The following is a 13,249-nucleotide window of genomic DNA, read 5'->3' as shown; positions in this document are numbered from 1 at the left end:
GCCTTTGCTGTCACTCAAAATGGTGACCGGAAGTCGTTTGTCCCAACTGAAAATGACAGCTGTCTCATAGTCCCACCCAACTCCATTAGTCAATATGGCCGCCCTGGCTTCAGCCTGTGCGTTCGGACCGATACGTCACTGTCTTCGAGGTTCCGCAGGCAGCTTCTGTAAGCCAAGAGGTGGCGATATGGAGCCATTTGGACAGCTCCATTATTTTATAGACAAGCTGGTAGAGCCTGGGTAAATTTCCAAAGGGCTAGCAGCGAGGATTTGAACCTAGGTCTCTCCAATCTCTTTCTCAGTGTGTCATCCTTCTGCGTTTTTCTCCAGTCTCTTACAAATAAGCATAAACTATTTACAAAAATCCAGTCCTATGACTTTGAATGCCACAGAGAAGCAGAGGTTTCCCAATTGTTTTTAATCCAAATTCTTACATTCTCCACTGATGCATAGATATTACATTTCCCTATTCAACATCTTTTTGTTTGTTTTAATTTTTTGAGACAGTGTCTCACTATGTAGTCCTGGCTGGCCTCGCATTCACTATGTGACCCAGGCTGGCCTCGTACTTGCAGCAATTCTCCTGCCTCAGCCTCTCAAATACTGGGATTTTAGGTGTGCATCACCACGCCCAGCTTTCATCTTTTTTTCTTAAAGCCGATTCTGCTCCTGTTATCTAGAATGTCCGGGCAGGCACTTTCTTTCTTTTTTTTTTTCCCGGGCAGGCACTTTCATCTACACTCCCAACCCTTAATTTACTTACTGACTTTTTAGAGATAAGATCTCTAAATTGTGAAGTTGTCTGGGTTTAAACTTTCGATTGATCCTCCGGTTTTAGCAAAAATAAAAATATTTCAACCTGGCACAATGGTACACCCCTGTAATCCCAGCTACTCTGAAGGTGGAAACAGGAGAATCACAAGTTTGAAGTCAGTCTGGGCAATTGCGCCACATGCTGTCTCAAAAAAACAAAAAAAAAATTTTCTCAGTACTGAAGATGGAACTCAGGACTTTGCACTTACAAGGCAGGTGCAGTGCCACTGAGCTACATCCCCAGCCTCTGTCTCAAATTTTTAAAAGGGGGCTGAGGATGTAGCTCAGTGGTAGAATGCCTCTAGGCTCAATTCCTAATACCACAATTAATTAATTAAATCAAAATAATTGCGTAGAAGGAACGTGTCACCCATCTCCTAAAAAAAAAAAAAAATCAGTTGGCCATATATGTGAGGACTTATTCTGGGGTCTCTGTCACTTTGGTCTGTATGGCTGTTTTTATGCCACTACCACATCATTTTCAGACTGTAACTTTAACATTTTGTTAGATTTTTGAGAAAGGGTCTTGCTACGTAGTTTCAGGCTGATCTTGAACTCACTAATGTAGCCCAGGCTGGTCTGGAACTCTGGCTGATCTCCCTATTTCAGCCTCCTGAGTGCTGAGATTACAGGTGTGGGCCACCTTGCCCAGCTGTTTTAAATTTTGAAATCAGGAAATTATAAGTCCTCCCACTTTGTTCTGGTATTTCAAGATATTTGAGGGCATTTGGGGTCCCCTAAAATTCCATATGAATTTCAGGACGGGTTTTTCTATTTGTACAAAATTATCATTGAGATTCTCAATTGTATTGAATCTATGTCTCCTTGGGCTGGTTGTGTCCCTCCCCACCCCAGATTCATATATTGAAGCCCCAACTCCTAATACCTCCAAATATGACTGCATTTGGATCCAAAATAGGGCCTTGAAAGAGGTGGTTGAGTTAAAATAAGGCTGGTAGTATGGGCTCTAAGACTGCAATCTGACTGGCATCTTTATAAGAAGAAATTTTGTCACACATCCAACCCTTTGTTTTCTCATCTGTGATATGGACATAATGACAGAATGTTCCTGCTAGATCTTAACGAGGGTTACCGAAAATAATTCAAGTAAAGGGATCAAAACAGAACATTCTACCATCTCATTCTCCTTTCCGTCATTGATGGGATTGATTTTGTGACATATGAGTCTGGACTGGTGACTGTAGTGACGCCTGTTTGATCATCCTGGGCCACAGGTCTGGAGTACACATGGCTCCTGGATGGCTTCCAGACCCCTCACACCCGATGTCATCTTACCTGGCCCCAGGATCTCTTCCAAACCTGCTACTTCTCCCTGGTCCTCATCTCTGGGTCTTCTAAATGCCTCCTTCACTCCTAACTCTCCATGGCCTGCAAGCCCCAGACTGTTTTTGGCCTCCAGAGCATTCCTCCCACCTCCTTTCTCCCGTTCCCCACCCCAGGTTTCCCTCCATCGAAGCTCCCTTCTGCCCCATCCCTGCCTTGCTGCTTCCCTGGGAGGACCCCATAGTCACTCTACCCAAAGGCCTGGGAAGGGGCTGGAGTGTGCCACTGGGTGGACATCGCCTGCCCAGTCTCCTCTCTCTCTCCTCCTTTCTGACAGCTGGATTTCCTCAGAACTACCTTCCCCACACACGAACAAAAGATTAGAGTGGGATCGACTGCTCTGAGCTCCAGGAGTGGGATATGATTGGCCAATTGAGGCGCCATCCCTCTGGCAATGTGATTAGTAAAATAGTGATCTTGTGACCCAAATTCATCCAGTCAGAGTGACTGACAACTTTTGGCCAAGAGTGTTGGACCCCAGTGCCTTCTGTCTCTGGATATGGCAGCCCCAGATAATGAAGATTATTGCCTGGAGGTCAGAGGACCACACTCAGAGGAGAGCAGATGATTGGGGAAAAAACTACAGAGAAATGGAGCCAGAATCCTGCAGATACTGAGAACTTCTAGATCAAACTGTACCTGAAGCCTATGATAACCCATAAATTACCATTTCCATGTAGACCACTTGAGTGAAATTTTTACTACTTGCAGATAAAATTAAAATGCTAACCTCTCAGAGCTGCCCCCCCCACACCTAAAGATACTAAATAGATGTAGACATTCAAATCTTTAGCAATGGGGCCACCAACCAATCAATGGTATAGGCCATAGAGATGGGTCAGGGTCATAGAGGACCCTGCTGGGACACTCCAGGGAGGGGCTGAGCTGACAGGGTCCAGATCCATCTTGACCTGACAGTAGCCATCTTGAGTTGTAACTGTGATGTTGCCCCTGGGAAACATGGGCCAGTTTCCCACCCTGTGTAGTTTTCTAGCCAACATCTTTGTACCAACATCTTTGTACCATCTCTGTACCAACATCTTTGGCATTAACCTGAGATAAACTAGGTACATTTTGGCTTGGATGAAGTCACTTTTGTCCTGACCTCTGTGTAAGTTCCCTCCACCTGACCCAAGTTGTGGGATCTACCATTCATGCTGCCACCCAGGGCCATGCAAATCCTCAATAAATTACATTCTGTGCAATTCTGGATCTACCTGCCTCTCTCTTAGGTTTCATGGCACCTGCACCTCCAGTGGGCCCTGATCTTTCAACCTGGATATTTGTAGGACATGACAGGCACACAGAGAACCTGCTATTTGCCAGCTGGCACAGATTTACTTACACACACACACACACACACACACACACACACACACGCACAACTTCAGTACTGGGGATTGAACCATGGGGAGTTCTCTTAGGGCCTTTGCACTAAGCTACATCCCCAGACCTTTTAAATTTTTTTTTTGGTACCAGGGATTGAGCTCAGGACCTTGAGCTTTCCAGGCAGGCTCACTGCCACTGAGCTACTCCCTGGCTTAAATTTTTTATCTTGAGACGGGGTTTGACTAAGTCACTAAATTGCCCAGGCTGGGCTTAAACTTGCAATCCTCCTGCCTCAGCCTCCCAGAGTGCTAGGATTACAGGTGTGCACCACTAAGCCCAGCTAAATTTTGATATTCTCAGGACCTGTGCAGCTGTGTTAGTACAAACCAATGAAACAGGAGTTCTTCTGAAGACTCATGGCTGGTCCTGAAATAGGGCTTTATTTGGGTCTGAATAAGAAGTGAACATTCAAGCAAAACAAAGGCTGGGGTGGGAGCCAGCTGCATTCCCAGGATGGGCTACTAGGAGAAACCACGGGTGGGGAAGGGGTTAAGGCAAGCAAGAGGCTCAGGTCAGTGTCTCATTGCCTACAGCTTCCTCAGCCACAGCCTTGTCCCCTTCATCCTCTGTTAGGGTAACTTTGGAGGTGACCTTGGAGTTGGCATTGCCACTTGTCTGCGATGAGCTGCTTGTGGACTTGGTGGACATGGCGTAGGAGCAGTAGGACTCCAAGGTGATGACTGCATTCCTCTTCCAGAGGAACATGTTCCAAGCCTTCACCATAAGGGGCCACAGGAGGCAGAAGGTGACGTAGAGGATCACCAGGCCCACACACACGCTGGCCGACACCTGAGGGCACCAGGAGCAGGCATGGGGACCCAGCCCAAGAGCCCCCTGCCCGCCCAGCGGGACAACTCCCAGGCCACCACTCACAATGGCAATTAAAAGGGCACGCCAGAAGCTGAGCGGGAGCCCGTGGATGTGCAGCAGGAAGATGAGCTGGTAGTCACAGTATGTGCTACTGTCCACGCCTCTGGTGGGGGATGGATCCAGGATTGGGGAGGAGTTGAGGACACACCAACCCCCACTTGGACCATGTGCCTGGCTCACCTATTGCTCACCAACACCTTGAAGAAGAATTCAGGTGAGAAGATGCTTTGGGGGACGGTATCATAGCACGGGGAGTTCTCCAAACACAGCCACCTGGAAGCCAAATTCAGGCTTTTGTGTTGCCAACCACAGCTGTGTTGCCACAGTGTGTGCCAGGCCCTGATATCCCCTCCATCCCACACACCCTGCCGTAGTTTCAGGCCTCCTCTCATCTACTCTTTCATCCATTCATCAAGGCTGTTTTTCGGTTTGGTTTTGTTTCCTGAAACAGGGTCTTGCTGTGTAGTCCAGGTTGGCCCTGACCTCACTATGTAGCCCAGGCTGGCCTCTAACTTGTGGGGATTCTCCTGCCACAGCCTCCTGAGTGCTGAGACCACAACAGTGCATCACCAGCCCAGGCTCTTGTTTATTCATCTCTCCCTCCCACCTTCATGCAGCTATCTGTCCCGAGTCTGGATTCCGTGTGAGCTCATGCAGACTAAGAACTGTGTACCTATCATGTGCCAGCCCTCATTCATTCCTGGCTGTCATCCATCCCTTCATCCCACAAGCATAGCTTGAACACTTCCTAGGTACAAAGTCACTTCTTATTTTCATTCTCTCCTTTGTTCATTACTCAGTAAACACAGGCTGTCAGTGGCTCTCATGAAGGCAGGTAGTTCGAGGCTGGGGAGCGCTGAGCTGCCTGTCCTGCCTGACTCCAACAATACAGTCAGGATGGCTAATGAGGACCCCAGGAAGCAGGAGGGCAGATGCCTGCTTATGCCTTCTTCATTTAGGAGGGCAGAGGAGAGCATAAGAAGAAAAACCCAGAGGTCCCTGTGGATTTTGCTGAATTTTCCAAGAAGCTCTCTGAGTGGTGGAAGACAATGTCCAGGAAAGAGAAACCTAAGTTTGATGAAATGGCAAAGGCAGATAAAGTACACTGTGATGGAGAGATGAAAGATTATGGGCCAGCGAAGGGAGGCAAGAAGAAAAAGGACCCTGATGCCCCTAAAAGACCACCATCGGGATTCTTCCTGTTTTGCTCAGAATTTCACTGCAACACCAAATCCACAAACCCTGGTATCTCTTGGAGACACGGCCAAAAAGCTGGGTGGGATATGGAATAGCTTATGTGACAGTGAAAAGGCAGCAAAGCTGAAGCAAAGAAGGACATGGCCGACTACAAGTCTAAAAGAAAGTTGGGTGGCACAAAGGGTCCCACTAAAGCTGCCCAGAAAAAGGTGGAAGAAGATGAAGAAAAGGAGGGAGGGGAATAACAAATTATTTCTCTGTCTTCTTGTGAATCCCTTACAGTAGGGCAGTGCCATGACTGACTGTCTCTTCTTTCAGACACTGTGCTGCCCTCGCTAGGTTTGATTATGGAATTTGATCTCAATCAAATTATAGTCTCTGAAGGTGCTCTAGATGTTATCAGGGGTTGACATGATATAGCCATGGGTGCCCGGAGCACTATGAAACTCTATCAAAAAGTTTTACATGTGTCCAGACATTTGGGGGGGGGTACTGGGGATTGAACTCAGGTCCTTGTGCTTGCACAGCAGGGGGTGAAACCATGGAGCTAAATCCCTGGCCCTGTCCAGACATTTTTAAGCCTGGTGTGGTGATGTACACCTGTGATCCCAGCACTCGGGAGGCTGAGGCAGGAGGATCGGTGTGAGCTTGAGGCCAACCTGGGCTACATAGTGACTTCAAGGCCAGCCTGAACTGCATACTGAGACCCTGTCTCAAAAACAATTTTTTTAATGAAAAGGCACTCTCATGTGTTCTCACTCTGTGCTCTTTGCTATTGGTGTGATGATGTCCCTGGTATTTTTTTTAATCTGTAATGTGTTGTTAACTGTATAGTTATTAGCTAGAAATCCTGAGCTATCAACTCTACATATCTAGAGTTTGTAAAAAGAATAGAGCAACTGAGACAAACCCTTGATGCTCCTTGCCTTGCCACTAAGGCTAAGGGGACAGTGCCTTTGGGAGTGAGGGGACCACAGCTCAGGGTGTGTACTGTGAGGCTGAACCTGTTGAAGCTGACTCTGTGGCAGGCATCCATTGAACTTCAAGCTATCTTGGGGTTTTTGTTTGTTTGGAGTTTTTTTATTGTTTTTGTTTTGTTTTTTGTGACAGGGTCTCAGTATCCAGTTCTGGCTGGGCTTGAACTCACTATGTTGCCCTGGTCGGACTCAAACTCATGATAATCCTCCTGCCTCAGCCTCCCAAGTGCTGGGATTACAGGCGTGTGCCACCATAACCAGCTTGGAGTTGTTTTGTTTTGTTTTGTTTTGTGTGAGATGGGATCTCACTACATAGTCCAGTTTGGCCTTGAACTCACCATGTAGCCCAGACTGGCCTGAAACTTGAGATGATCTTTCTCCCTCAGGCTCCCAAGTGCTGGGATTACAGGCATGCACTATCACACCTGGTATCTTGTTTTTGTATACAGTAATTTAGCATCTTGCTGACCCTCTTAGCTGGGGCCAAGGTGGGTGAGCAGGCATCAGAAATGTTTGGGGTTATGTTTTGTTTGGAGTTAAATCCAGTAGGTCGAAACTGTTTTTAAACAAACTGTAGAACTCTTCATTGTTAGCAAAGAGCCACTGCATCAACGAAAGTTCAACAACATTCAGAACTTAAACATGATTTCCAAGATTATGTTATTTTTTATGTTTAGAATGCTGAAATGTTTTCAAAGTTAAATAAACAGTATTACATTTAAAACCACACAGGCTAAACACTGAGGAGGTGCAAGTCTTAGTTTGTTCATTCACTCACTGCCTTCATTTATAAAGCTCGAGGTAGCCTTTGTTTCCTTCCATTGAATCAAAAGCAGTAACGAAGAATCTGTATACTTGTTTGCTCCTCCACGGTTTTATTCATTCATTGATATGTCTATCCAACTGTCAATAAATGCCTGCTCTGAATAAATTAGTTTATTTATTTTTTAATTTATTTTATTATTTTTTTTTTGGTACCAGGGATCAAACTTGGGACCTTGTGCTTGTGAGGCAGGCGGCAGCACCACTGAGCTAAATCCCCGGCCCAATTTTTTATTTTTTATTTTTTATTAATTAATTAATTAATTTTTTGTTTGTTTGTTTGTTTTTTGGTACCAGGGATTGAACTCAGGACCCTGCACTTGCCAGGCAGGCAGCGGAACCACTGAGCTAAATCCCCAGCCCTTTTATTTTTTAAATTAATTTATTCTTTCATTCAAAAAATATTATGCTGAATCCAGGCCTGCTGGCCCACTCCTGTAATCCCAATACTCTGTGAAGCTGAGGCAGGAAGATGGCAAGTTTGAGTCCAGCCTAGGCAACTTATTGACCTATTGAGACATTGTCTCAATTTTTTTTTTTTTTTTTTGGTACCAGGGATCAAACTCGGGACCTTGCGCTTGCAAGGCAGGCGCCGGAACCACTGAGCTAAATCCCCGGCCCTTGTCTCAAATTTTTAAAAAAGGGCTAGGGCCTTGGGATGTAGCTCAGTGCTACAGTGCTTGCCTAGCATGGTACAGTGCTTGCCTAGAATTCTAACCCCAGTACAAAAAAAGGGGGGGGAGTCCTATGTTCAATCCCTAGTACCATAAATAAATTTTAAAATTACATTTTAAAGTAAAAGTACAGCTGGACATGGTGGTGCACACCTGTAATCTCAGCACTTGGGAGGCTGAGGCAGGAGCATGCCAGTGAATTTGAGGCCAGCTTGGGCTACCCTGGCCTATAAATCAAGACCCTGTCTCAAAACAACAACAAAGTAAAAATACTAAGACTATGTTGAAGTCAGATGTAGTGGTACACACTTGTGATCCCAGTGCTCTGGAAGGCTGAGGTAGGAAAATCTCAAGTTCCAGCCCAGCCTGGGCAACTCAGCAGCTTAGCCAGACCTCCTCTCAAAGTAGAAAAGGGCTGGGAATGTAGCTCAGTGCAGCCTAGGTTCAATTTCTTGTGTGTGTGTGTGTGTGTGTGTGTGTGTGTGTGTGTGTGTGTGTGTGTGTGTGTGTGTGGAGAGGACTACAGTGAATCTACTCAGGATCTGGTCCCACAAGAGACAGTGACCGGCCAGAGTGAGCAAGGATAGGAGAGGAAGGCGAAGCAGAGGGGATGGGGTGGAAGAGGGAGGTGCTGGGAGAGGGGCCACGGCCAGGTCGGAGGAGGAACCGAGGAACCGGCAGAAGGGTCTGGACAGGGAAGGGGCAGGGAAGCCAAGAGGAGATGACAGTCCAGTCCTGAAGATGACAGTAGGAAAAGTCCTCCTCCACGGCGGGTCATCCCGGAAGAGAGAGTGGGAGGGCCCAGCATTCCAGAAGTCCCACTCTGTCCCCTCTCGGGGAACACAAAAGCAGTCAGCCTCGCTGCGGGCCTACAAGACTGTCAGAGCCAGGAAGACGGCAGGAAGCGCAGGGAGGAGGGAAGGTTTTCTGGGCAGGTGGGGGCAGGGGCCTTTTGCACTCACTCGATGCCGAAGCTCTGAGGGGACATGATGTGGAACACCCCGTCCTCCGTGGTCTCTGTGGTCTTCGTGGTCCAGATGCGGCTATTAGTCCTGGCGGGGGGGGGGGGGGGCGGGCGACGGGACCATGGAATCTCAGGGGCGGGGCCAGAGCAGGTGTGGGCGGGGCCATTCGAGGTCCAGACCCTGCAGGCCTCGCTGTGGGTGGGGCTGGCTTTGGGTGGGTGGGGCTTGCAACCAGTTTGAGACAGGCAAGGCCCGAGGTGGAGGTGCGAGGTGCGAGGGGCTGCAGGAAAGGAAGGCAGACCACGGGTGGGCCCACCAGGCTTACGTGTCCAGCGGGCTGTTGAAGCGGTAGATTTCCTCCTCGCTGTAGTCCCGGAGGCTCTCCAGAGTAGGCCCGCCGCCCACCACCTTCAGTACGTATCTGCGGGGAACACGGTGCACAGGGACCGACCTGGGGTCTCCAATCCTGCACCCCTCCCCGGCCCGAGTCCCCTGGGTTCCATGCAAGGCAGGTCGGCCTCGCCTTTACCTGCCCTTGAAACTGCCGGAGTCGCCCGTCACCAAATCTTGAATCAAGAAGAAAGGGTAGAACTCTGTGGGGTCGGAGTGCAGAGAGACCAGGAGGAGAGGAAATGAGCTTGGTCAGAGAACCAGAAGACGAAGAGGGGCAGGAGGAGAGATGACCAAAGCTTGGAGCAGAGCAATGTGGACCCCATAGGGCGGCGAAGTGGGGGGCCCAGGGGACAGCAAACTCCGGGAGGAAGGGACCCGACACACACTGTCACGGAAGAGAAAGCAGGGCATCTCAGGGTCCGGGTGCACGCAGTCAAAGTATTGTTTGTTGAGCAGGCGGTTGTATTCCAGCGTGTAGGTGACGTCAAAGGCCAGGCGCTTGCCTGGTGGGCAGCCGATAAACACTGGCAGCATTAGGTTGCCCTGGGCAAGAGAAAAACCCAGTGCTGGGGGGGGCAGGAAGAACACTGTCCCTTCAACATACACCGCCCACCTGCTTGGCGCACCCTCACAATTACGTGTGTGCGCACGAAGCGCTGGGAATTGAACCTAGGGTCTCGGCACTGAGCTATATCCCCAGCCGTTTTTTATTTTGGTACCGGGGATTGAACTCGGGTCCTTGCACTTGTGCAGAAGGCAGCAAAACCACTGAGCTAAATCCCGGGCCCCATTTTTGTTATATTTTATGACAAGGTCTCACTAAATTGCTCAGACTAGCCTCCAACTTGTGTTCTTCCTGCCTCAACCTCCCAAGTAGCTGGGATTACAGTCACATGCCGCCACCCTGGGCAAACTATACAGTTATTACAAGTAGAAGGAGAGGAAGGGGAAGAGAAAGGAAAATCAAAAGAATTACAGATGTGTCATGTACACGCACCAACTCCCTGCAATAAATGTAATCATTACATATGGTAAACATGTAATAAAAAAAATGTTCTTTTGAAAGAGGGTCTTGCTTTGTAGTTCAGACTGGCCTTAAATTTGCTAGGTAGCCCAGGCTGGTCTCAAACTCACAGAGATCTTCCTTCTTCAGCCTCCTGAGTGCTGGAATTGCAGGCATGTGCCACCATACCCAGCACTAAACATTTTTTTAATTGAAACAAAAAAAGTACAACTATACTTGTAATAGCTGCCAACATTTATGTAGTTCTTCCTGTGAACAAGACACTGGGTGACATTTTGAGAGCTTCACATACTTGCGGCAGGGCATGGTGGTGCACACCTGTAATCTCAAAACTCTGGGAAGCTGGAGCAAGAGGATCAAAAGCTTGAGGCCAGACTGGTGACTTAGCGAGACCCTGTCTCAAAAGTGGGGAGAGGGTACATGGGTAGGGACATGGCTCAGCGTGAAAGCTCTGGGCTCAATTCCTAGTACCAGGAAAACAAAACAAAACAGTTTTACATATTCAAAGTCACTTAAAACTCACAGAGGCCAGTATGGTAGACTATTAATGTCCTCATTTTAGAAATGGCAAAGTGAGGCACAGCGAGCTCAAGCAATTTATTAATTATCTAAAGCTACGCAGGTGGTAAGTGATAGAGTTGGGATTGGAAGGTCAGGTTGGCTCCAGATGCCTCTAGCATGTAACATGTAAAGCAGCTGACATCTCCTAATAGCCTAGGAGCACCAGCTCCTAGTCATGCTTTGCAGGTCTGAGCTTGGGCTTCAGTTCTCCAATAATAGGCCAGTGGGAGCATGTAATATATGAGGAAATGGCACCCAGGATAACTCTCCACGACACTGCCTTCAGAACAAAGAGTCCCTGGACCCATCTGGGAACAGGGTACAAGCATTTGCCCAAGAGGCAAAGGGACATGGACATCCCCTGGGCTTGATGGCAGCTAAGGAGAGGAGCTGGTAGCTATACAGTAAGCACTCTCAGGCCAGCCCTGGACTAAAGACTTTATACCCATCATCAGCCCCTCTCTACCTGGGAGATCTAATGGGCACTGAGATGCAGCATATCTAGGACCTGTCTTGGTTAATGGTACTTCCATCCCTCCAAGCTGCTCAGGCTAAAAGCCTTGGTTCCATCCTTGAAACCTCTCTCTCTTTCATACCCACATCCAATCCATCCTGTTGTTAACAGATCCAGAGGGCTGGGCTGTAGTAAAGCACATCTTTAGCATGCATAGTTCAATCCCCAGTCTCACACACACACACACACACACACACACACACACACATACACACACAGAATCCTCTCTCCCAACCTCCAGTTCTGTTGTCCCTACCCTCATCTTGTCCAACCTTATCTCCTTCCTGATCTTTCTGTTTCCATTCCCCCAAGTCTGTGCCTCCCTGCAGGGAACCAGATGGCCCCTGTGAGCACATAAGTCCCTCTTCTGCTCAGAGTCCACCTGTGAAGCCACCTCACTCTGAGTGGCCCCCAGGACGAGCCCCCATCCCTGCTCTGACCCTGTCTCTCTCTACTGTCCTTCTTGGCCACCCTGACTCAGCCATGCTTGCTCCAAATGACTTTAGTCCAACACCCAAATCTCACATAACCCAAGGAGTGGGGCTATTACAACCTGCCTTCTACTGCTTGGCCCATTTCAAGCCAAGAAGGAGGAGCCCCGCAGTGTGTCAGTGGGTGAGTGTGCAAGGAAGTGGGGGAGAACAACTCCTTCTGCTACTACTTATGAGCCCCTGGTGAAGAACCAAAAACCCAAAGGAGCCGACAAAGAACATGGAAATGAAAATGAAGAGCAGAGTGTAAACTGGGTGTGGTAGTGCAGGCCTGTAATTCCAGCACTTTGAGAGGCTGAGGCAGGAGAATGACAAGTTCCAATCCAGCCTGGGCAATTTAGTAACTGACTGAGACACTGTCTCAAAATAAAAATTGAGCCAGGCATGGTGGTGTACTCGTGTAATCCCAGTACTCTGGAGGCTGATGCAAGGGGATCGCCACGAATTCAAGCCCAGCCTGGGCTATATAGTGAGTTCAAGGCCACCTCGAACTACAGTATATAAGGAGGTTTGCCTCAAAAAAAAAAAAAAAAAAAATGGAAAGAGAAAAAGAAAAGGGAAAGCAAAAGAACAAGGCTGAGTGTTAGGGCCCTGGGTGCAATCCCAAGAACTGAAAAACAGAAGTGTGGAAAGGGAAGCTGAGCTGGCCACATGCCATCTTTGTGCCAACTGGACTGGAAAAGAAGCCCTGTTTCTCAGATGCTTTACTTCCTTCTGCAGCAAAGTACCCAAAGGAACATACACGAACAGACAAGCTTGTGTGCAACCTACACATCTGTGATGTCAGCCCTTTCTAAAAACATGAATGGAGCAAAGGAGCAAGTGGGTAGGTGGATGAATGCTGAAGATGAATGGGGAGGCAGGAAATTAGGCATGCATTTGTGGGACTCCTGGGAGAACACTGGGAATCAGCCTGGGGAGCCCTGGCCCAACCCCTCCCATCCCAGCACAGGGCCCAGTATCCCAAGCTCCAATACTTGCATGCGGAGCCCAAAGTGGGTGCTCTGGAAACAGTGCCCAGAAGACCCCTGCACCTGCAGGTAGAATCAGGGAATGATGGTGGTCCCCACAGGCCCAGGGTTTCCCCTCATCCCGTGTCCCTCCCCTCCAGGCTTGGACCACACCTTGACCATCACGGAAGTCTTCATGAGGTGATGTCCACTAATGCCCTGGTCATAGCAAAGCTCTTTATCCCTGAGCGTAATCTGGAGTGAG

At 48.4% G+C, this 13,249-nt stretch overlaps 1 protein-coding gene across 10 annotated transcripts in view; it reads right to left on the bottom strand.

Moving 5' to 3' along the window:
• Positions 1-3,900: 3,900 nt before the first annotated feature.
• Catsperg (catsper channel auxiliary subunit gamma) overlaps positions 3,901-13,249 on the bottom strand; it is a 28,643-nt gene continuing 19,294 nt past the window's right edge. For 7 of the 10 annotated variants that reach the window (XM_087191100.1, XM_087191104.1, XM_087191105.1 and 4 more), the window contains 9 exons: positions 13,159-13,239; positions 13,012-13,068; positions 9,831-9,987; positions 9,581-9,644; positions 9,377-9,472; positions 9,049-9,138; positions 4,597-4,689; positions 4,420-4,519; positions 3,901-4,335 (listed from right to left, as the gene is read on the bottom strand). In XM_087191100.1, coding sequence (XP_087047226.1) covers positions 4,054-4,335; positions 4,420-4,519; positions 4,597-4,689; positions 9,049-9,138; positions 9,377-9,472; positions 9,581-9,644; positions 9,831-9,987; positions 13,012-13,068; positions 13,159-13,239 — 1,020 coding nt within the window. In that variant the 3' untranslated portion in view covers positions 3,901-4,053. The remainder of the gene's footprint in view (positions 4,336-4,419; positions 4,520-4,596; positions 4,690-9,048; positions 9,139-9,376; positions 9,473-9,580; positions 9,645-9,830; positions 9,988-13,011; positions 13,069-13,158; positions 13,240-13,249) is intronic. The other 3 variants (XM_087191102.1, XM_087191107.1, XM_087191108.1) reach the window with 3 other exon arrangements.

This window comes from Heterocephalus glaber, unplaced genomic scaffold (assembly GCF_053883595.1).
Source record: "Heterocephalus glaber isolate CG9 unplaced genomic scaffold, H.glaber_assembly_v1.0 deba00001561, whole genome shotgun sequence".
Lineage (NCBI taxonomy): Eukaryota > Metazoa > Chordata > Mammalia > Rodentia > Bathyergidae > Heterocephalus > Heterocephalus glaber.
This window is presented reverse-complemented; position numbering and strand designations above follow the sequence as displayed.